The sequence below is a fragment of the Stegostoma tigrinum genome, chromosome 35 (genome assembly GCF_030684315.1).
Source record: "Stegostoma tigrinum isolate sSteTig4 chromosome 35, sSteTig4.hap1, whole genome shotgun sequence".
In the NCBI taxonomy this organism is placed as follows: domain Eukaryota; kingdom Metazoa; phylum Chordata; class Chondrichthyes; order Orectolobiformes; family Stegostomatidae; genus Stegostoma; species Stegostoma tigrinum.
This window is the reverse complement of record NC_081388.1, coordinates 2,484,876-2,509,253: the sequence shown is the minus strand read 5'-3', so window position 1 is coordinate 2,509,253 and position 24,378 is coordinate 2,484,876. Positions and strand designations below refer to the sequence as shown.

Here is a 24,378-nt window from a genome sequence, read left to right as displayed (position 1 = left end):
GTTGTTTAGTGTGAACCAAGTGTAGATGTTCTGCAAAGCGGTCCCCAAGCCTCCACTTGGTTTCCCGGATGTAGAGGCCACATCAGGAACAGCGGATGCAACATAGCACATTTGCAGATGGGCAGTGAACATCTGCTTGATGTGGAAAGTCTTATTGGGGCCTGGGATCAGGGTGTGTGGGGAGGGAAAGGGGCAGGTGTTGCACTTCCTATAACCGCAGGAAATGCAGAGGGTGGTGGGGCTGGAGGGAGTGTGGAGTGGACAAGGGTGTCAGAGAGGGTGGTCCCTCTGGAAAGTAGACAAGGGTGGTGACAGAAAAGTGTCTTGGGTGGTAGGGTCAGATTGCAGATGGCCGAAAAGTGTCAGAAGATGATGGGTTGGATTTGGAGGTTGGTGGGGTGGTGTGTGAGGACCAGGGAGATTCTGTTTTAGTTCTTATTGAGGGGTGGGTGTGAGGGGGAAATGTGGGAGACATAGTCAAGGGTGTTCTTGACTGAGCAGGGGGTGGTTGGGGAAGTTGTGGTCCTTAAAACATGGACATCTGAGATTATATAGTGGAATGCCTCATCCTGGAAGCAGATGTGCCACAGGTAAAAGAATTGGGAATAGGGATGGCTTTTTTTGCAGGAGTTTGGGTGGGACGAGGCGTATTCTAGGTAGCTGTGGGACTCGATGGGCTTGAAATGGATATTGGTTTCTCGCTGGTTGCCAGAGATGGAAACAGAGAGGTATTGGAGATGGCCCAGATGAAGTTAAGGTTGGGGTGGAAGGTGTTGAAGTGGATGAACTGTTTGAGCTAGTCATGGGAACATGAGGCAGCACCAAAACAGTCAACGTAACAGGAAGAAGTGGGGTTTAGGACCAGCGTAGCTACGGAAGAGGGATTGTTACCTGTAACCTGCAGAGAGACAGGTATAGCTTGGGCCCATGCGGGTACCCATGGCCACCCCCTCTTCCGTATCTGCTCCGAGCATGAGACAGTCCACTCCCGTACTTCTCGATGTCCAATTTTAAAGGACGCCCACTCCCAACACCACCCCCCATCCAAGGTGTCAAAAAACCAAACCTGAATAACCCAGGAAAGTTGGTGTCAAGTTTTGCATTAAAAAAAAACCATTTCAGGGGATTAAAAAGTGGTAAATTCAAACTTGAGCAAAGAACAACTAAAAGCATAGTTGAAACAAAGAAAAATAAACTACCAAGTGTAATTTAGCAAACAAATGGAAAGACCATTCTCTTTGCATGTGATTGTTAAAACATAAAATGAAGATACGCCACTGATAACAGACCTGGAAGGTTCATTATGAGGAGCCAGGAGATGGCAAAATAGTTACAGATATTTTGCATCAGTGTTTCTAGTGGAAGGTACATTGCACATTCCACAAATACTAAGGAACGCGGGAGAGGATTTCAGCCCCTTCAACATCACTATGTATCATTATACAAATTAGTGACTGAAATATCCCCTGGAGCTGCTCATTTGCATCCGAGGATCCTAAACGATTGAGCTACAGGGACAATGGATGTGAGAGTTGACATTTTTCAAAAATCCTTACCTTCTAGCAAGTCAGCAAAAGATGGGAAAATTGACAATGTGACACCCCTGTTGAGAGCATTAGGAGAGGCTGGTAAAACTGTTTTAAGAGGGGAACTTGAAAGGCATAGCTAGCTTTGTTTCTAAGATTATTTGAGGAGAACTGTCTCAACTCGGCTGAGGAAATGAGAGGGTGGAGAGTCATGCATGTAATATCGGTGAGGTAAATTTCAAATGAGATGTGATGTGCAAGTTTATATGCTCAGAGTGGGAGGAGTCAATGAGCTGCAGTGGTAGAAAAAGGTGCATTTAAGCAACTGTTAGACAAACACTAATCTACAATGAATCAATGATTGTCATAGACCAAATGCAGGCAGAAGGAATTAGTTTAATCTGGCGTCATGTTTGTCACAACATTGGCAAACAGCCTGCTGTGGTTCTGTACTCAGTTCTGCATTGTGTACGTCTAAATGCAAGTAGTCAGGGGCTAATTAACACAGCACATTGCTGGAAGTGCATTGCAATCATTTGACCATTACTGGAAGAACATTTTCAGAATCTTCATCGCAAGCAAACAGGCAGCATAGCTTTGAGAGAGCCGATTTTAAGTTTGAGGGAGTCTGAAGCGGGGTTGAAAGGCAGGTGAAACATTACGTGTTGTATTCAAGTGTCCAGAAGGTTCTGGACAACAACAACTCACAAAAGGTAAAAGTCATAAGACTAAGATGGAGAGAACTTGTTCCCTCAGAGGGTACGATGTCCTTCGATCTCCTTGCCATAGTGAGCTGTGTGGGCAGAGTCCTTGTCTATAGTCCAAGGTTGAACTATATAGATTGTTGGCCAGGAGTGGGAAAGAAGGGGTTGAGGAAGATCTTGGAAAGTGGATGTCACGAACACCAGATCAGCCAGAGTCCTACTTAATGGTGGAGCAAGATTGAGGGCCCTAACAACTTACTCTTGTTACTGTTTCTTACCGTCTGGCAGTCCATGATTTCTGCAATCTGGTCCCTAAGTCGGTGATTCCAGTTTCTGGACTCCATGGTCATTGGGAAATATCCTTCCTGCATTTTCTGTGCCTGGTCCTATTACAATATTGCAGGGTTCTATGAGATTGCCCCTTTATTCTTCAAATCTATCTATTTTGACTTGAGAAGTCACACGATACATGACACCAGGTGACAGTCCAACAGGACTGAAAGCTTCAGCTGTTGGAGCGCTGCTCCTTTTATCAGGGGAAGGACACTGGAGAATGCAGCACCACAAAGTGTCATTGGAAAAGCCTGTCAGACTGTAACCTGGCACCTCGTGACCTCTGACTTTGTCAACCCCACTCCAACACTAGCACCTCAGCACCAGTTAATCTAGTTCTAACTAGTTTGTTCGCTTCTCTCCTCAACACTGCAAAGCTCAGAATCCGTCTGGTAAATCTTTTGCTGCATTACCCCCATAGCCAGTACCCCCTTCCTCAAGAAAGGAGAACAAGACCCACGCACGGTACTCCAGGGGTGGCCATTCAGGCCCTGTATATTTGCAGCAAGGCAGCTCTAATTCCGTCCTTAAACACGGAGGGACAACATACCATTTACTGTCCTCACCACCTGCTGCATCTCCATACAGACTTTCTGCAACTGGTGCCAAAAGACACAGGATTCATCACACCCACCCTTGTTCTCCATTCTATTCAGATAGAAACCCATGGTCCTGTTTTTGCTGCGAGTGGATGAGCTTATCTTGATCCACATTGAACTAGCTTTACCATTTGTTTACACACCCATTCAACTTCTCCAAATCACAAACAATGTTATTATCCTCCTCAATATTTCACCTGGTGTAACTGTAGCTGGTTTGGGAAGAAGTTAATAGGGAGGCAGTCAAGGGAGCAGCTTGAAACAGCATCACACCATATCTAACATGCAGTACCTGCTCTTGAACCCTTGTCTGAACAGGGCACATGGAACTGCACTCTGTACCTAACATGGTCATGTGCATTTCTTGGGGATGTTGGAATTTAGTACTGTAGCTGGAGTGCTAGTTTGTGGAGAGAAAAGTACCTTTACATTTAGAGGAATGAGGGAGGATAACTCTGGAGCTAACAGTGCTGTCCTTCTACAGAAGAAGGATTGTTAATTGAGGTTTCCCCTCCACTCAGGCATTGCTCTCCAAGGTTCCCAACACCAAATCTGAAAACCCACCTTGACCCCAGACTCTCTCCTCCTACTGGTGACCTTTCCACAGGAATGAAAGCTTTCATCTCAAACCCATGGAATTTGGTACCCAGCTTTCTCGGATTGTGAACTACTTGAAAGTCAGATTTGTAAGCCTGAGATCACTAACTCCACAACTACCCTCAGCCACATCAGACAAACACTTGCTCACCACATGCCCTGACCACAACATGTATACTCCAGTCAGACATCAGGCTGCGCAACTGAAATAGAGAACACTATTGAGGCCTGCAGAACTTGTTCCAGTCCCTGCACTAAGAATCATTTCCCAACCCCTCACATCATGCTGCCAAGAGTGAGAAAGCCATAGGGACAAAACCCACCAAGTGTCAAACTTCCTATTCCAAGAGAGGAAGTCAAGGGAGGGTGGGAAGGTCAGTTATGTTACACTGAAATGGTGTTGTGGCCACTGATTTAATCTTGTTAATGAATATTTGAGGTACAAAACATAGCACTCCATGTCATAGCTACAGTGACAGGACAAGGCTGCTCAGTCTCCTGCTGAGCATGAGCTGTCATTTCATTTAACATACAGCCCTGAGAAAAGGGGAGTCAGATGCATTTAGCGAGAAGGCTTTTTCCACCGAGGCCCTGACTGGTGTCTGAAGAACATCAGATAACTGCATTCTCACCTACACATCACGTTGTGTTCTGAGAACTGACCTCCTCAGCATTTCCTACCAAGGTTTGGAATTCAGTGAAATGAATTCCCACTCGTGTTCAGAGTCAGCTACACCCTCCCTCACCATAAGAGGCACAGCAGACAGTTTCAGATGAACACCAGGGAAGAAATGTGGCATAGTCACCCTGCCTTCACACCCACCAGCACTGCCTGAGGACAACGTCAGGTTTGAATTGACAAAAAGCAAGAGAGCAGGTTGGGCTCTGCTCAAGAAATCTTGGGATGAGGAAAGGTAGACCCACGTGGCAACATGACAGTTCAGCATATTTCAGGGTTAAACACAGATGTCTGTCTCACAATTGTTTATTGATGTACTCAGGGGGCAAGTGCCATGTGCCCTTCTCAAATTTGGGCAGAGTCACAGTTAACACAAGCTTTCTCCAAATACTGAAAGGTCCAAATAACGCATGGTTTGCAAGTTGGAGGTTGAAGATCAAAAATTCTGAAGCTTAGAAGAGGTGACAGAGAGCTCAATCTCCAGGCGGTTACAAGAGAGGCCTAACTGTGGGAGTCAATGCCAAATGAGGACGAGAAATCCTCCTTGGAAATACTAGAAAATTCCACGAAGGTAGAAAAATAAAAACTAGGCCTGGACAGGAAACTCAACAAATCACTGCTTTATTGGTCATTTAATGAGGTGACAGGAGTTTGCTTGTGTTTCCTGTACAGGAACAAGGCCATCAACGAAGCAGAGATCAGGGAGACAGCTGTCACTGTCAGTGACACCATCACAACCAGCTCAGACTGCAGACCTACACAACAAGGAGAAACCAATGGTTACTGAGGGAAACTGGGACAAAGAAACTAGCACAAAGAAACTAGCAGTCAGACAGCTCACCGCCTGGAGACATATCCTGCATCCTTTGCTCAACCTCAGTCAGGGGCTCAGTTGCCAGGCTGGTCAGCTCAGGATCCAGAACGAGCAGGGGGCCAACTGAGGCCTCACCCTCCCACTTCAATCCAGCTTCACTCCCTGCAGGAAGCAACAGTACGGTCAGGATCAGGGAAGGAGGGTATAGTCCCCAGAGTGGGGCCGTTACCTACCAGCTTCAGCTCCAACATCTCTCCTTCCTCTGGACGGGAACACGATCTCCCCTGTGCTACCACAGTTCCCGACATGGCAACAGGCACAAACGTCACTGGTCGACTCTTCCAGTGGGGTCCAGCTAAATAGGAGAAACAGCCCATTCAACCACACGGTGCATCACCTCTCCAACAACATCACTAAGGGGCATGGAGTGGGGGACACTCACATCTTGTGCAGCTTCTGGAAAGTGCAAGCTTTGTTCCTGGAATCTCCCTGATCCACTGCAGCAACTCTCAGGTGACAGGTGATGAAAATCTGAGGGACACATTCAGCACATGTCAGTGTTTAGCCACTCCCACCCTGTGGGGAGAAGCCAGTCAGCAGCTTGCTCTTACCAAGGAACGCTCATCTCCATAGAAGCGGAAGGCATCCAGGTCAAACCTGAGCTTGTCCGGCTCCCGCTGGTCTCTCAGCAACACAAAGGTCGAAAAGGAGTCCTCAGCTTGGCTGTCCACGAGGCAACTGCAGGTGAACAAAGGGCCATGAAGTGAATGGAGTGAAGCCATTGAGATGGAAGCAGCTGGAGAAAGCAGAGAGCTCCTTACCCATTGTAGTCAATGATGCTGTATCTGGGGCTGGAGTCCTTGCCTGGGCTCAGTGTAGCCACACAGCGGTCAATGTACAGCTTCAGGGGCACGTGGTTGTCCATTGAAACAGACGCCTCAATGTGAATGAGTTCTCCCAGGGAGTAGACAGTGGAAGTGCGCTCTGTAAGCCAGTCACCTGAAGTACAAGAGGACAAGGGTTGGAGAGACAGTGGGTGCAACCCCCAGTGAGTGACACCAGGAGATCCCTCCCCAGCCAGCCATCACATACCATTCATTAGACGCAGGGAGAACGACAGATGCCCTTCTCTAGACCTGGTGGAGCTGAATGGGATCCAAGTGGGCTTGATGGGGTTACTGCTCACATTGCCCTTCCTGGGTAGAGACAGGGCAGCCATTTTACAACACAAAGACAACCACTGTGGCTGAAAATAAATGTTGATCAATCAAATGAAGACTCTCACCTGAAATAACGACACACAATGGGAATGACAGCCCCATTGGTTCGCACAATGACAGACCCAGGATAGTTTGGGATGTGGGTCAGGTGGGTGGTGTAGATCAGGAAATCTCCAGTCATCTGAAAGATACCAGGCTAAGGAATTAGGAACTGATCTGAACTGAGAAGGGGCAGGACAGGGCTCACAATGGCTTCATCCCATTGGATGCATTCTTTAAGGACCCAGACAAGCAAAGCTACAAGCAACTCCAAATAACTCGAATTCTCTATGAGAGAGACTAAACAGACTTGTAAAGAACCAAGATTTGTGGGACAGGGGTAGAAAGATCTGAGGCATAAGCATGAGTGTTCAGGGGCAATAAGTCAATGAAAAGTGGCCTAGAAGGGGTTAACACTCGGAAGGTGTTCCTGTTAGGCGGCGAGACTAGGACCTGTGGGCACAGCCTGAAAATTAGAGGGGGTAAAGTCGAAAATGAAACAAGACAACATTTCTTCAGCCAGAAAGTGGTGGGCTTGTGGAATTCATTGCCATGGAGTGCAGTCGAGGCCAGGACATGGCAGATCTCAGAAGGAATCAGGGGCTACAGGGAGAGAGAGCAGGGAAGTGGAGTTGAAGTGCCCACCAGCCATGATTTAAATGGCAGAGTAGACTTGATGGGCCTAATGGCCTCACTTCCACTCCCATGTCTTATGGGACTATGGCTGTCTGGAATACAGAAACAGAAGTTACTACTTTAGAAATATTACACAAATGCTAATCAGTCAACAGTTTGGAGCTCAAATCAATACAGCATCTTGCTGTCAGTAGAGCATGGTTGAGAACTGAATTGAAAATACCACATCCAAACAAATCTGACTGAGAACAAGCTGGAAGTACACAAAGAAACAGAACATTTCAAAACATCTAGAACAGACAGAAATTCAAGCAGAGGCCAAGCACAGCCTAAGGCCAGATTGTGGATTAATACAGCTAGAGACCATTCATGTCACCGCAGCCAGGGTTACACAAGTTGAACAACACCCAGACCAAGCTACCAGCAGGTATAACAAAGTGTGGGGCTGGATGGACACAGCAGGCCAAGCAGGATCTTAGGGCCCCAAAAGCTGACTTGGCTGAAAAGGCCAAGACTCTTCATCAGAAGAGGGGATTGGGAGGCAATTCTGAAATAAGTGGGGAGAAGCAGGGAGACAGACTAAAGATGGATAGAGGAGAAGAGCAGAGTATGGGTGGGGAGGTAGGAAGGGGATAAGTCAGTCTGGGGAGGATGGACAGATCAAGGGGGTGGGATAAGGTTAGTAGGTAGGAAGTGAAGAAGGTGCAGCTTGAAGTGGGAAGGTAGGAGGGGGGAAGAACAAGTCAGGCAGGCAAGTACAGCGGACTCATTACCTGCAGTCTGCTGCCACACTCATGCAGCCCGTAATCGAAGAGGACGGTGTGGTTCTCAGGGTAGATCCTGGTTGGCCGACAACCCACTGTCCCCAGTGTCAGGTCAGCAGCTTTAATTGGGTGCCTGGTTCCAAATAAATCCAACTGGGCCCTGACCAGCAGCTTGTGCTCTCCACACTGCACCATCACAGTCTGCAGTGGAGACACACTCCCACCCTCAGACATTCTGAAACTGGAACCAATGGGACCCCCATGAGGAGGGACTCTCTCAGGTACAGGAGTGGCTCTCACTATTCTCCATGGATACCTCTGGCTCAGAAACTGTTGCCAAGTTTCAGAGCAACAAACAGCTCCAACTAACACCAACAGAAGGAACAAACCCCTCACTACAAAATCCCCCATGATCCCAAACAACACAAGCATCCCTTCCAGCCCCCACCCAGCTCCATTTGTACACACAACCTGCACCCACCTGACACCAATCAGGCCAGAGGCAGCAACATTGAACCAATGAACCAGCCCCAGTCTCTGCAATTTCCACCAATGACTAAACTCTGGCATTGATCACCAGGAGGGCGTGTTCCATTTGGACCATTAGGAATGGCTGGGAGTTGCTGTGCTGTCACCTGACTGCATTCAGCTCCACAATTTCTCATGGTGAGGGGGCTCCTGAGGACAATCATCAAACATGGATCATTGGTTCAGGCGGGTGTTGGTGGGTTTAACCTTTCCTGACCTCGAGTGTCTGACAGTGAGCCATACAGAGAAGTGTCCCTGGATGGGGATTGGACAGGACAAAAGAAGTGTTCTTCAGGTTTGTCTCATGTTCCATGCTCTATCCTAACCCAGCGACCACCGCTCCCCCGGTCAACTCCCAACCCACTGCATCCCAGGAATGTTTAATTGAGGCAGTGTAAAGGGAACCTTTCTTTCAGTTTAAAAGAAAGAGTAAGTTTATTCACTATCTTGCTCCATACTATTACCTGTCCTGGTACCGTTTGAAGGTCACCTGTATTCGGTATCAAACCGTGCGCTGTCCCTTTCCTTGGAGTGTCAATGCGGGCAGTGTAGATACAGCTTTACGCTTTATCTGCAGCTGTCCAGGGAGAGTTTGATACATCGTAAGGGAACATTACTCTGTATATAATTCCACAATGTACCTGTCCTGGGAGTGTTCTATGTGGAGAGAGCAGAATGCGCTTTACTCTGCAGCTAAACCTCAGCAATCCCTGCCACTGTGGATTCAATTGGGATGAAATCAAATGCGTTGGCATCCACCAGCAGTGGTGAATCCTGTCTTCACTTTTCCTTCAAATGTATTTTCACCTTGGCTTCAATTTTAGATGGAAATTACCCATTGTCGTTCCATTCACTCCCCTCAAGGGTCCTCCCTTGTTTTGTTACTTGCCCGCTTAGTTTTATTGGTAATGGATGTGTCGTCCTGGAAAGGCCAACTTTTTAATATCCGTCTTCCAACTGTCCTTGAGAAGGCAACGTTCAGTCCACATCTTCACACCGTTAGCCAGAGGCTGCAGAGGGGACAGGGAGAGGGAGGGGGAATAGGAATGGAAAGACAGGAGAAGGGGACAAGCTGCTGACATCGCTGCCTGGGAGATGCTGACCAGAAGCTGCAGGAAGAAAGGTGCAGACGGGGGGTACCAGACACTGAGACTAGATGGCTGATGTTAACACAATGCTGAATGGATGGAAGGCTGACAGCAAGTTAAGGCAGAGAAGGTAGAGAGGGAAAGACTAGAGAAAGAGGACAAGAGACTCTGTGAGGAGGGAGCCTGCCTCAGTGACAGAGTAACCAATCTGCAGGGACAGAAGAATATGGGACTTGGTACAGATGAACCAGGACCAGGTGCAATGTGAGAAACTGCTCACAAGGAGAATAAGTGAGAGGGAAAATTCCAAACAGTTAAAGCTGAAATGGAAACATGGAAGGAAAACGCAATGATTTAAAAGCTGCAATGAACTTGATCCAGAGAGATGTTCAGGAAATGAGGAGGAGTGCTGCAGATCTCACAAAATGTCAGAGACAGAGAGAAAGGCTGCAGGGTCAGCTCGCTGCACACAGAGACATAATGTGTGTCTTTGTGTCTGTGAGAAGTTGGGGAGGCAGTGATGGGGATGTGGGTTGGGATGATTTTTTTTTATTTGAAGAAATATACTTTATTCATAACAGGTACAAAAATAAAACATATTTATACACCTAGCCAGTCATGCAAGCCGCTCCGGGTTACCCACGGGGTATATAGACCAACTAAAGGCAAAAAATAAAGAAGGCAAAAAAAACAAAGCAAAGAAAACACCCCGGCAGTCGTCTCCCCGCACAGTCCCCGTTGGCCCCCTGACCAGTTGGGGAAGGCGCCAGCTGGGCCCAGTTACCAGATAGGGTTCTTTTTTTCGATTCTGGACGAGGGGTTTCATACGGTGGTCTTTCCCCACCGCGCCTTGGCGGCGGCTGTCCCAAGCTTCAGCGTGTCCCTCAGCACGTAGTCCTGGACCTTGGAGTGCGCCAGTCTGCAACACTCGGTCGGGGTGAGTTCTTTCAGCTGGCAGACCAGCAAGTTGCGGGCAGACCAAAGAGCGTCTTTCACCGCATTGATGGTCCTCCAGGCGCAGTTGATGTTGGTCTCGGTGTGCGTCCCCGGAAACAGCCCGTAGAGCACAGAGTCCCGCGTCACGGAGCTGCTCGGGACGAACCTCGACAAATACCACTGCATCCCCCTCCAGACCTCCTGCGCATAGGCACACTCCAGAAGGAGGTGATCGACAGTCTCCTCCCCGCTCCGCAGCCACCTCGAGGGCAGCGTGCGGTGGCGCAGAGATTCCGGGCATGCATAAAGGAGCTCACTAGCAGAGCCCCTCTCACCGCCAGCCAAGCAATGTCCTTGTGCTTGTTTGAAAGTTCTGGCGATGAGGCATTCTGCCAAACGACTTTGGCAGTCTGCGTGGGGAACCACACGACGGGATCCACCCTCTCCTTTTCCCGAAGGGTCCCGAGGATACTACGTGCTGACCACTGCCTGACGGCCTTGTGGTCAAAGGTGTTTCCTTTCAAAAATTTCTCCACGAAGGACAGGTGGTACGGAACGGTCCAACTACTCGGAGCGTTCCGCGGCAACGAGGCCAGGCCCATCCTTCGCAACACCGGGGACAGGTAGAACCTCAGTAAGTAGTGACACTTGGTGTTTGCGTACTGAGGATCTACACACAGCTTGACGCAGCCGCACACAAAGGTAGCCGTCAGGGCGAGGGTGGCGTTCGGTACGCCCTTTCCCCCATTTCCCAGGTCTTTGTACACGGTGTCCCTGCGGACCCGGTCCATCCTCGACCCCCAAATGAAGTGGAAGATGGCCCGGGTGACCGCAGCGGCGCAGGTACGGGGAATAGGCCAGGCCTGCACAACATACAACAGGACCGAAAGCCCCTCGCACCTGACAACCAGGTTCTTACCCGCGATGGAGAGGGACCGGAGCGTCCACCTGCCCAGCTTCTCCTTCAATTTGGTGATACGCTCCTCCCAAGTCTTAGTGCACGCCCCAGCTCCACCAAACCAAACACTGAGCACCTTCAGGTAGTCTGTCCTGACGGTGAAGGGGATGAAGGAGCGGTCGTCCCAGTTCCCGAAGAACATGACCTCGCTCTTACCCCTATTGACTTTGGCACCCGAGGCCAGTTCAAACTGGCTGCAAATGTCCAATAGTCTACTCACCGACCGACGATGGGTGCAGAAGACGGCGACATCGTCCAAGTACAGGGAGGTCTTGACCTGAAGGCCTCCGCTGCCTGGGATAGTCACGCCCCTCAGGCTCACGTCCTTCCTGATGGAGGCAGCGAAGGGCTCCACACACCACACGAACAAGGCAGGAGAGCGCGGGCAGCCCTGCCTGACTCCAGATCTAACAGGAAAACTGTCTGATTCCCACCCGTTGATCGAGACTGCACGAACGATAATGGCGTAGAGCAGCCGGATCCAATTACGGATGCCCTCCCCGAACCCCAATTTGGAGAGGACGTCTCTCATGTAAGCATGAGAGTCCCTGTCGAAGGCCTTCTCCTGGTCCAGGCTGACGAGGCAGGTGTCCACCCGCCTGTCCTGTACGTAGGCGATCGTATCCCTGATGAGCACGAGACTCTCAGCGATCTTCCTGCCCAGCACAGCACAGGTTTGGTCAGGGTGAATCACCGACTCCAGGACAGACCTGACCCGGTTGGCTATGACCTTGGCCAAGATTTTGTCGTCCATGTTCAATAGTGAAATGGGACGCCAATTCTTAATTTCTTCCCTCTCCCCCTTCCTCTTGTAAATGAGGGTGATGATGCCCTTCCTCATGGACTTGCACATTTCCCCTGCCCGAAGCGCACTATTGTACACCTCCAGCAGGTCCTGGCCGACCAGGTCCCACAGAGCGGAATACAGCTCGACCGGTAAGCTGTCGCTTCCGGGAGTCCTATTCCTCTCAAAGGACTTGAGGGCTCTGGTCAGCTCGTCCAGGGATATCGGCCGGTCCAGCCACTCCCTCGTGCCGTCGTCTAAGACCTCCGTGATAGACGACAGGAACGACTCGGAGGCCGTGCTGTCCGCGGGCTTCGTGTCGTACAGTCCAGCATAGAAGGACCTGCTGATCGTCAAAATGTCGGGCCGAGACGACGTCGCCGAGCTGTCGTCCTCCTTCAGCCGGCTAAGCACAGAGCTCTCTTTGTGCACCTTCTGAAAGAAGAAACGCGAGCACGTCTCGTACTGGTCCACGGAACGGACCCTGGACCGGAAGATTATCCTGGAGGCCTCTGCGGTGAAGAGCGAGGCTTGCTGGCCCCTTACCTCGCGGAGGTCCTCCGTGACATCGACCCCCATCAACTGCAGAAGGAGCAGGTTGTGCACCCTTTTCTGGAGTCGCGACAGCTTTCCCCGCCTCTCTCTCGCCTTCCGAACACCCTGGAGGACAAAGGACGTCTTGATGTTCTCCTTCACCGTCTCCCACCAGTCGCCTGGAGACTCAAAGAGGGGTTTCACGGTTCTCCAACCGGCGTACTCCCTCTTAAGCTCCTCGGCGTTCTCTGGGGTCAACAGAGTCGTGTTGAGCTTCCACGTCCCCTTGCTGGCCAGCTGGTCGTCCTGTGAGTGACAGTCGGCCAGCAGGAGGCAGTGGTCAGATAAGAACACCGGCTCGACGCTGGTGGACCTGACCGAGATCGCCCTTGACACAAACAGGAAGTCTATCCTTGAACGGGTAGACCCGTCTGGCCGCGACCAGGTGTACCTCCGCTGCGCTACGTCTGCAGGGGTGCTGAAGACGTCGAGCAGCTTGGCGTCCTCCACCGTGTCCATCAGGAATCTGGACGTGACGTCCAGTTGACTCCCCCCACCCGCTGTCCCCGTGCCGGAACTTCCATCTGCATCGATGATGCAATTGAAGTCTTCAATGTGGACACACATCTTGCGGTGGACTTGACACTGCGCACATTAATGCTCGCAACTCGTACCCCCATTGTGGGCAGTGACCGCAGTACCCTCCCCAAGTCCAAGGTCCAGCCCCTCCGTCTGTCCCTTCATGCCCATTGCCCGGGCTAACTGCTGGACGCTTTCTGGGCTCAGGAAACCGTCCGTGCTGCCTTTCGGGTGGCATCCCCCCGTCAGGGGTGCGGATGCAGGAGGCTCCCCTCTGGGTCTGGCTGGGGACGCGCTGTGTCCTCCTTCTCGCCTGGAAGTTCCGGGGGGCCCTCCAGTGCCCCAGCGGCACTTGACTTGGTGTCGGAGGGAGCCTCAGGACGCCTCCCGTCACCTGGAAGCGGGATGCTGCTTTCGTTCTCAATCGAGATCTTTAACTTCTGCTTCGTGCGGGCCCTCTCCGAATCCCCCTCGTCAGCGGAGCTCTTTCGCCCCCCTGTAGCTGCTTCTTCCTGCCTGATGTTTGTGGTTCGTGGGCCCGTCGACGCACCTTCCTCCTCGCTTTCCGGACCGTCGTCCACTCCCCTGGGTCGCCTGTCGCCGCCTCCATCGACTGCGGGTTGTCGGTGGGGAGCGGAGCCTGCAGGGGCGCTTTGCTGGCCTCGGGCCCATCCTACGGGGCTGGGCCCTCCTGCACAGCCGGGCCCTCCTGCACATTGGTGGGGTCCTTGCTGGGCCCTAGTGCCTTCCTCTCCTCCGGTGGGGCTGGCCCCGCAATGCCCCTGTCAGTGACCTGGGCGTAGGTGGTCCCCCGCTGCGGGCATGCCCTATAGAGGTGGCCCGCTTCCCCGCAAAGGTTGCGGCTTTTCTCTTGTGGGCAATCCTTTGCAAGGTGTCCCTCCTCCCTGCAGTTCCTGCAGATGGTGGCTTTGCAGTCGGCCGCCACGTGGCCTGACCTACCACAGGCATGGCAGACTTGAGGTTGCCCTGCATAGGTCAGGTAGCCCTTGCTCCCGCCGATTGCGAAGCTGGACGGTGGGTGTACGACATTCCCGTTCGCGCCTGTCCTCAGCATCACCTTGACCTGCCTCTTACTGGTCCAGATGCCAAAGGGGTCCATGATGTCAGTTAGGTCCCCTTCCACCTTCACGTACCTTCCAAGGAAGGTCAGGACATCAACCGCTGGCACATGCGGGTTGTACATGTGTATAGTCACCATACGGCTCCTCTGCGCTGGCATCACAAACAGCGGGACAGCGGTCGATACAGAGAGGGGGCCCTCCCCTCCTTTCTCCTTGAAAACCTCCAGGAAGTGCTCGCAAAGCTTGGCACTCCTGAAGGTCACATCATAAAAACCTCCTCCGGGGAAATCCTGCAGGCAGTAAATGTCCGCAGCAGCGAACCCACAACAGCCCAACAGGACCCTCTTCACGAAGAAGGAGCGGTCCACAGGTGCACCTTCATCCACCTTCTTTACGGAAACACGGATGGTGTTCCGGACCCCCTGACCTGGGGCACGAGCACTTGCCACAGCCATCGTTGCTGGTTGGCTGCTCCCCTGAACCAGTGTTAGGCTGAAGCCAGCATTAAGACCACTGGTTGCAAGGGTGCACAGCCAACCCGACGTCCTCCTTTCACCTCCAAGACAGCACTCTCCTCCTCTCGGTCCACAAGAGAGTGGGTCTTTATTTTGTTCCAGATGGAAGCTGGTTCACTGAGCTTGAAGGTTTGTCCCCAGATGTTTCAGAACCATTCTAGGTAACATCAACAGTGAGCCTCCGATGAAATGCTGGTGTTATGTCCCACTTTCTATTTATCTGGTTAGGTTTCCTTGGGTCGGTGATGTCATTTCCTGTACTTGTCCTCAGGGGATGGTAGATTGGCTCCAGCTCAATGTGTTTGTTGATGGAGTTCCGGTTGCAATGCCATGCTTCTCGGAATTCACGTGCGTGTCTATGTTTGGCTTGTCCTCGGATGGATGTGTTATCCCAATCAAAGCGGTGTCCTTCCTCATCTGTATGTAAGGATACGAGTGATAGTGGGTCATGTGGTTTTGTGGCTAGTTGATGTTCATGTATCCTGGTGTGGACCTTTCTGCCAGTTTGTCCAATGTAGTGTTTGTCACAGTTCTTGCAAGGTATTTTGTAGATGACTTTCGTTTTGTTTGTTGTCTGTAAAGGGTCTTTTAAGTTCATCAGCTGTGAAGTTAGTGCTAATGAACTTAAAAGACCCTATACAGACAACAAATAAAACGAAAGTCATCTCCAAAACACCTTGCAAGAACTGTGACAAACACTACATTGGACAAACTGGCAGAAAGCTAGCCACCAGGATACATGAACATCAACTGGCCACAAAACCACATGACCCACTATCACTCATATCCTAACATACAGATGAGGAAGGACACCGCTTTGATTGGGACAACACATCCATCCTAGGACAAGCCAAACAGAGACACGCACGAGAATTCCTAGAAGCGTGGCATTCCAACCGGAACTCCATCAACAAACACATTGAGCTGGAGCCAATCTACCATCCCCTGAGAACAAGAACAGAAAATGACATCTGCAATGCAGGAAATGACATCACCAACCTAAGGAAACCTAACAGATAAATAGAAAGCGGGCCGTAACACCAGAGCTTCGTCGGAGGCTCGCTGATGATGTTACCTAGAATGATGACGAAACGTTTGGGAACAAACTGGCAAGCTCAGAGAACCAGCTTACATCTGGAACAAAGTAACGACCCACTCTCTTGTGGGCCGAGAGGAGGAGAGTGCTGTCTTGGAGGTGAAAGGAGGACGTCGGGTTGGCTGTGCACCCTTGCAACCAGTGGTCTTAATGCTGGCTTCAGCCTAACGTTGGTTCAGGGGAGCAGCCAACCTGCAACGATGGCTGCGGCAAGTGCTCGTGCCCCAGGTCAGGGGGTCCGGAACACCATCCGTGTTTCCGTAAAGAAGGTGGATGAAGGTGCACCTGTGGACCGCACCTTCTTCGTGAAGAGGGTCCTGTTGGGCTGTTGTGGGTTCGCTGCTGCGGACATTTACTGCCTGCAGGATTTCCCCGGAGGAGGTTTTTATGACGTGACCTTCAGGAGTTCAAAGCTTTGCGAGCGCTTCCTGGAGGTTTTCAAGGAGAAAGGAGGTGAGGGCCCCCTCTCTGTATTGACCGCTGTCCCGCTGTTTGTGATGCCAGCGCAGAGGAGCCGTATGGTGACTATACACATGTACAACCCGCATGTGCCAGCGGTTGATGTCCTGACCTTCCTCGGAAGGTACGTGAAGGTGGAAGGTGACCGAACTGACATCGTGGACCCCTTTGGCATCTGGACGAGTAAGAGGCAGGTCAAGGTGACGCTGAGTTAGGGTGCAGACGGGAATGTCACACACCCACTGTCCAGCTTCGCGATCAGCGGGAGCAGGGGCTACCTGACCTATGCAGGGCAACCTAAAGTCTGCCATGCCTGTGGTAGGTCAGGTCACATGGCGGCCGACTGCAAAGCCACCATCTGCAGGAACTGCAGGGAGGAGGGACACCTTGCAAAGGATTGCCCACGAGAGAGAAGCTGCAATATTTGCGGGGAAGCGGTCCACTTCTATAAGGCATGCCCGCGGCGGGTTACCACCTACGCCCAGGTCGCCGGCAGGGGAAATGCGGGGCCAGCCCCCCGGAGGAGAGGAAGGCACCAGGGCCCAGCAAGGACCCCACTAATGTGCAGGAGGGCCAGGCCATACAGGAGGGCCGAGCCCTGCAGGATGGGCCCGAGGCCAGCAAAGCACCCCTGCAGGTTCCGATCCCCCCCGACAACCCGGAGCCAATGGAGGAGGCGGCAGGCGACCCAGGGGAGTGGACAACAGTCCGGAAAGCGAGGAGGAAGGTGCGTCAACGGGCCCACGAACCGCAACCATCAGGCGGGAAGAGGCAGCTACAGGGGGGCTATAAGAGCTCCTCTGACGAGGAGGATTCGGAGAGGGCCCACCTGAAGCAGAAGTTAAAGGTCTCGAGGGTGAAGGAAAGCAGCACCCCGCTTCCAGGTGACGTGAGGAGTCCTGAGGCTCCCTCCGACACCAAGTCAAGTGCCGCTGAGCACTGGAGGGCCCCCAGGAACTTCCAGGCGGGAAGGATAAAACAGCGCGTCCCCAGCCTGATCCGGAGCTGGACCCTCCTGCCTCCGCACCCATGGCGGGGGGATGCCAACCGGAAGGCAGCACGGACGGTTTCCTGAGCCCAGAGAGCGTCCAGCAGTTAGCCCGGGCAATGGGCATGGAGGGACAGATGGAGGGGCTGGACCTTGGACTTGGGGAGGGTACTGTGGTCACTGCCTTCAATGGGGGTAAGAGTTGCGAGCATTCATGTGCGCAGCGTCAAGTCAACCGCGAAATGTGTGTACACGTTGGCCTACCTCACCACCATCAAGGCGGACCTCCTGTTTCTGCAGGAGTGCGGGATACCGCACCTCGGCAGGCACGGGAAATGGTCCGGAGCCTGGACCTGTGGGCCTTTGATCTGGTCGGGGGGTAACGACTGTCGCTCCTCGAGCGTGGCTATTCTGCTGCGGGGCGCGACTTCACCATCTCTCAAGTTCAGGAGGTGGTGGGGGGGCGCCTCCTAGTGGCTGACATCACCTACAGAAATGCTCCCCTGAGGCTGGTCAACGTTTACGCCCCAGTGGTACGGCGTGAGCGGTTGGCCGTCCTGCAGCGGCTTCCACCCCCGCTGGCTACGTCCAGGCCGGTCATCCTAGGCGGAGACTTCAACTGCATCATCGATGCAGATGGAAGATCCGGCGTGGGGACAGCGGGTGGGGGGAGTCAACTGGACGTCACGCCCAGATTCCTGATGGGCATGGCGAAGGACGCCAAGCTGCTCGACGTCTTCAGCACCCCTGCAGACGGAGCGCAGCAGAGGTACACCTGGTCGCGGCCAGACGGGTCTATCCGCTCAAGGATAGACTTGCTGTTTGTGTCACGGACGTTCTCGCTGAGGTCCACCGGCGTCGAGCCGGTGTTCTTCTCTGACCACTGCCTCCTGCTGGCCGACTGTCACTTACAGGACGACCAGCCGGTCGGCAAGGGGACGTGGAAGCTCAACACGACTCTGTTGACCCCAGAGAACGTTGAGGAGCTTAAGAGGGAGTTAAGAGCTTAAGCCGGTTGGAGAACCGTGAAACCCCTCTTTGAGTCTCCAGGCGACTGGTGGGAGACGGTGAAGGAGAACATCAAGAGGTTCTTTGTCCTCAAGCGTGTTCGGAAGGCAAGAGAGAGGCGGGCAAAGCTGTCGCGACTCCAGAAAAGGGTGCAGAACCTGCTCCTTCTGCAGTTGATGGGGGTCGATGTCACGGAGGACCCCCGCGAGGTGAGGGGCCAGCAAGCCTCGCTCTTCACCGCGGAGGCCTCCAGGATAATCTTCCGGTCCAGTGTCCGCTCCGTGGAGCAGGACGAGACGTGCTCGCGTTTCTTCTTTCAGAAGGTACACAAAGAGAGCTCTGTGCTTAGCCGGCTGAAGGAGGACGACGGCCCGGTGACGTCGTCGCGGCCTGACATTTTGAGGATCAGCAGATCCTTCTATACCGGACTGTTACACACGAAGCCCACGGACAGCACGGCCTCCGAGTCGTTCCTGTCGTCTATCACGGAGGTCTTAGATGACGGCACGAGGGAGTGGCTGGTCCGGCCGATACCCCCGGACGAGCTGGCCAGAGCCCTCAAGTCCTTGCAGAGGAATAGGACTCCCGGAAGCGACGGCTCACCGGTCGAGCTGTATTCCGCTCTGTGGGTCCTGGTCGGCCAGGACCTGCTGGAGGTGTACAATAGTGCGCTTCGGGCAGGGGAAATGTGCAAGTCCATGAGGAAGGGCATCATCACCCTCATTTACAAGAGGAAGGGGGAGAGGGAAGAAATTAAGAATTGGCGTCCCATTTCACTTTTGAACGTGGACTACAAAATCCTGGCCAAGGTCATTGCCAACCAGGTCAAGTCTGTCCTGGAGTCAGTGATTCACCGTGACCAAACCTGTGCTGTGCCGGGCAGGAAGATTGCTGAGAGCCTCACGCTCATCAGGGATACGATCGCCTACGTACAGGACAGGCGGGTGGACACCTGCCTCGTCAGCCTGGACCAGGAGAAGGCCTTCGACAGGGTCTCTCATGCTTACATGAGGGACGTCCTCTCCAAATTGGGGTTCGGGGAGGGCATCCGCAATTGGATCCGGCTGCTCTACGCCAACATCGTTAGCGCAGTCTCGATCAAGAGTGGGAATCAGACAGTTTTCCTGTTAGATCTGGAGTCAGGCAGGGCTGCCCACTCTCTCCTGCCTTGTTCGTGTGCTGTGTGGAGCCCTTCGCCGCCTCCATCAGGAAGGACGTGAGCCTGAAGGGCGTGACTATCCCAGGCAGCGGAGGCCTTCAGGTCATGACCTCCCTGTACTTGGACGATGTCGCCGTCTTCTGCACCGATCGTCGGTCGGTGAGTAGACTGTTGGACAGCTGCAGCCAGTTTGAACTGGCCTCGGGTGCCAAACTCAATAGGGGTGAGAGCGAGGCCATGTTCTTCGGGAACTGGTACGACCGCTCCTTCATCCCCTTCACCGTCAGCACAGACTACCTGAAGGTGCTGGGTGTTTGGTTTGGGGAGTTGGGGCATGCACTAAGACTTCGGAGGAGCATATCGCCAAATTGAAGCAGAAGCTGGGCAGGTGGACGCTCCGGTCCCTCTCCATCGCGGGTAAGAATCTGGTTGTCAGGTGCGAGGGGCTTTCGGTACTGTTGTATGTGGTGCAGGCCTGGCCTATTCCCCGGACCTGCGCCGCTGCGGTCACCCGGGCAATCTTCCACTTCATTTGGGGGTCGAGGATGGACCGGAACCGCAGGGACACCATGTACAAAGACCTGGGAAATGGGGGAAAGGGCGTACTGAACGCCACCCTCGCCCTGACGGCTACCTTTGTGTGCGGCTGCATCAAGCTGTGTGTAGATCCTCAGTACGCAAACACCAAGTGTCACTACTTACTGAGGTTCTACCTGTCCCCGGTGTTGCGAAGGATGGGCCTGGCCTCGTTGCCGCGGAACGCTCCGAGTAGTTGGACCGTTCCGTACCACCTGTCCTTCGTGGAGAAATTTTTGAAAGGAAACACCTTTGACCACAAGGCCGTCAGGCAGTGGTCAGCACGTAGTATCCTCGGGACCCTTCGAGAAAAGGAGAGGGTGGATCCCGTCGTGTGGTTCCCCACGCAGACTGCCAAAGTCATTTGGCAGAATGCCTCATCGCCAGAACTTTCAAACAAGCACAAGGACATTGCTTTGTTGGCGGTGATAGGGGCTCTGCTAGTGAGCTCCTTTATGCATGCCCGCAAGCTCTGCACCACCGCACGCCGCTCTCGAGGTGGCTGCGGGGGGGACGAGACTGTCGATCACCTCCTTCTGGAGTGTGCCTATGCGCAGGAGGTCTGGAGGGGGATGCAGTGGTATTTGTCGAGGTTCGTCCCGAGCAGCTCCGTGACGCGGGACTCTGTGCTCTACGGGCTGTTTCCGGGGACGCACACCGAGACCAACATCAACTGCGCCTGGAGGACTATCAATGCGGTGAAAGACGCTCTTTGGTCTGCCCGCAACTTGCTGGTCTGCCAGCTGAAAGAACTGACCCCGACCGAGTGTTGCAGACTGGCGCACTCCAAGGTCCAGGACTACGTGCTGAGGGACGCGCTAAAGCTTGGGGCAGCCGCCGCCAAGGCGCGGTGGGGAAAGACCACCGTATGAAACCCCTCGTCCAGAAAAGGGAAAAGAACCCTATCTGGTAACTGGGCCCAGCTGGCGCCTTCCCCAACTGGTCAGGGGGCCAACTGGGTCTGTGCGGGGTGACGACTGCTGGGGCGGTTTCTTTGCTTTGTTTTTTTTTCTCTGTTTTGTTTTTCTTTCCTTTCGTTGGTGTATGTACCCCCGGGTAACCCGGAGCGGCTTGCATGACTGGCTAGGTGTATAAATGTTTTATTTTTTGTACATTCTCTGAATAAAGTATATTTCTTCAAAACAAAAAAAAGTGACGAAACGTCTGAAAATGAACCTTCCAGCTCAACGAGCAAACTCACATCCAGATGGTAAAGGGCATTGAGAGACGTGGACAGGTGCTTCTGCTCACGGCTGGGGCCCTTCATAATTTTCAGGGCCCGAAGGAAGCCAATGACCCTGTGTCTCCCAGAGATTAAACCACACCAGAACCGAGATGCAGTGAGTTACAGCACAGGATGGAAGGTGTGGGCCCGATACGAGGGGAGACATGAGAATCTGTCACATTGGTACCTGGATATCGACATGCGCAGGCAGTCTTTAATTTGACTGAAACAAATACTCCCGAATGGTGCCCACCTCCTGAATGAACAATTGAGCAGGAGTGAGCTTATGATCAACGAGAATAGAAAGGAAAAAAAGACTGTTGGAGTTGGCCAGGGGCAGGATATGCATCAGGAGAGGCAACTGTCAACACCTTGGACACAGCAGAATTACAAAGTCGGATACAATCCCTTCAGCAGAAAATGCAGCTCATTACCGGGGAAAGTAACTTCATCCAGATTCAGACCAACGAGAGAGGTCAGGATCAGTCACAAGTGACCCTGGACTCGGTTGAATGTCTAAAACTTTTACACCCATCGGCCGATGGCGAATACTTTTGAGGAGGCCCACAAGCCCGAGGGGTGTGCCATATACACCAGCTGGACATTGACTAAGCTTGGGGCTGATGTGCGACAACTACATGGTCACAATATCCCAGACAGATGAACAATTAATAAAATGGGATGGGGAAAGTGAAACTCGGCGTTACCTCAGAAGTTTGGCCCTTACCAATAGGGTGTTGTGTACTTGTGACAGAGATAAAGGGACGTATTATGTTAGGGCAGTGATTCATATGCCCCGACTTGAAAATAAACTGAAATGTCCTTTAAAAAGAGTCCATTATTTCGGAAAGCATCAAAGTACTTGGATATCTTTAAAATAAACGACCATTTCAAGCCAAGGTAATGGATGGTGTTGAGAAAGTGTGAGACTTCTCAAAATGTCACCGACGAGAGGATCACTGGGCCTGCCCTGACGAGATAATGAGACAAAGATCTCCAGAGTGCGCTTGCAGCACCTATGAATATTGTTCATTGTCTATTCTCCTGGTGAATAACCCGTCCTTGTTACAATGTGCCCTTGTGGGGTAAACAGACTGCACAGCCACACCAACAATGAATCATACCCAGGGACGGAGACAATTCCCTTTGGAAGCGCACAATGTGGCTATTAATAATGTGATCTCTGATTTGAAGACTGGTGAGCAGGTGCTGCCCCAGCCACTAACTGGTGCAGTGATAAGGGAAAACCTCACGCTCCATCATACAGATACAGAGCAGGACCGACAGAGGTTTGTTCCCCCAGAATTACAACCCATTCCACACCTGACAGCAGATTGGACACGTATAGTGAGGGGAGGCGAGAGAGATAATTCATCAGTGGATGAAACATCTTAAAATAATGAGAACTCATGTGGATAAGGAAATCTGTAACCCAGATTGTAAGACAGCTTCTGGATTGGGGATCCAATGTCCAAATACATCCATGGATCAGAATTCTATTACACATTGCTATTGTGGTGATCCTGGGTGCGTTAATAATTGCCATATTTAATAAATGCCAGCTTAGAAGGTGGAGAGAGGAAATCAAGCCAAGAGTGGACATTGAGGCTATAATGTTACACAAGAAGTGCTGCAAAACGGCAGTGTGACTAAATTATTTGCTTGTTGTTGCTCCTCCTAAGATTTTGTTTGTTCTGTAACATCATTGTCCAAAATATGTTATTCATATTTTCATATATCAACATTTATATGCACTCTCATTTCTGTACCTTATTGTAATGGTATAATAATGTCAATGTGAAAAATCCATGGGGGAGTCACTGACGGTTCCAGTAGCAATTCATAGAAAGGGGCAGAAAATGATCCTAAGATTAGTATCTGGGGTAAACTGCTCACAATTTATATAAGTAACTGAGATGGAGGGATGATAGGTACGGTCAGCAAATTTGTAGATGACACAAAGGTAAGTCATTAGGTTGTGAATAATTCATGAGGAGGCGACAGAGGCTCACATGCATGCAGTGGGAGCAAAGATCAGGCGAATAGACGACAATGTGAGAAAGTGTGATATTATCCTCTTTAGCAGAAAGAATAAAAAATAAACATTTTATCTCAAAAGTAGAGAGATTATGATTCACCAGTGACCAGAAACTGAACTGGGCAAGCCCCTTAAATATTCTGATTACAAGAGCAGCTCAAAGGTCAGGAATACCGTGGCAAGTTACTCACTTCCTGACTCTTCAAACCCTGCCCACTATCAAAAAGGTACAAGTCAGGGCAGTGATAAACTCCTCCTCAGTTACCTAGATCGATGAAGCCTTATGAGGATCGACACCATCCAGGACAAAGTAACCTGTTTGAATTCATGCAATAGTGAAGGGAGTCAAACACAGCTAACTATAGATCGGTTAGCATAATTTCTACGATGAGAAAAATATTAGAGTCTCTGCCAAAGGGAGTCAATTCAATTCGCGCACTGTCTGAGGTTACCATGAAGTTTCCACGTTCTCATCCTGGCCTCTTAACCTGGAGGTCACCATGCCTCACCAATCACCTCTATCTAATGAGACAGCAGCCATGCAGTTCTTTGGGACAATGACAATGTCACCTTCAATTGGAGAACTTTCAGGAATACATTATATGGGCAAACAGGGTCAGCCTGGCTGCGTGAAGGGGGCATTGTTCCTGCTCAAATTTATCGTATTTTGAGAAGAGGATACAGTCAGACTGGATGAAGTGAAATCAGTCGATATAGCATATATTGGGATTTTTAGAAGGTTGTGACAAGCTACATGTCAGGCAACTTAATAAGAGTCTATACTGTTGGGGATAGCACATCAGCATGGATAGAGGATCGGAGAACTGATAGAAGACAAGGGGTGAACTAAAGGGAAACTTTCAGGATGGAAATCTGTTTCTCGTGTCGTGTCACATGGGTCAGTGCTGGGTTCA

The 24,378-nt window shown here is 51.7% G+C and overlaps 1 protein-coding gene across 1 annotated transcript; it reads right to left on the bottom strand.

Moving 5' to 3' along the window:
* Nucleotides 1-5,059: 5,059 nt before the first annotated feature.
* LOC132206307 (zona pellucida sperm-binding protein 3-like) lies at nt 5,060-23,966 on the bottom strand. Its single transcript, XM_059639899.1, has 11 exons — nt 23,917-23,966; nt 21,403-21,499; nt 7,921-8,112; nt 6,538-6,653; nt 6,345-6,448; nt 6,074-6,251; nt 5,864-5,990; nt 5,695-5,783; nt 5,486-5,607; nt 5,280-5,414; nt 5,060-5,193 (listed from the first exon to the last, which is right to left on the bottom strand). Exons 1-11 carry the CDS (start codon nt 23,964-23,966, stop codon nt 5,060-5,062), a joined length of 1,344 nt encoding a protein of 447 aa, XP_059495882.1.
* Nucleotides 23,967-24,378: the final 412 nt, after the last annotated feature.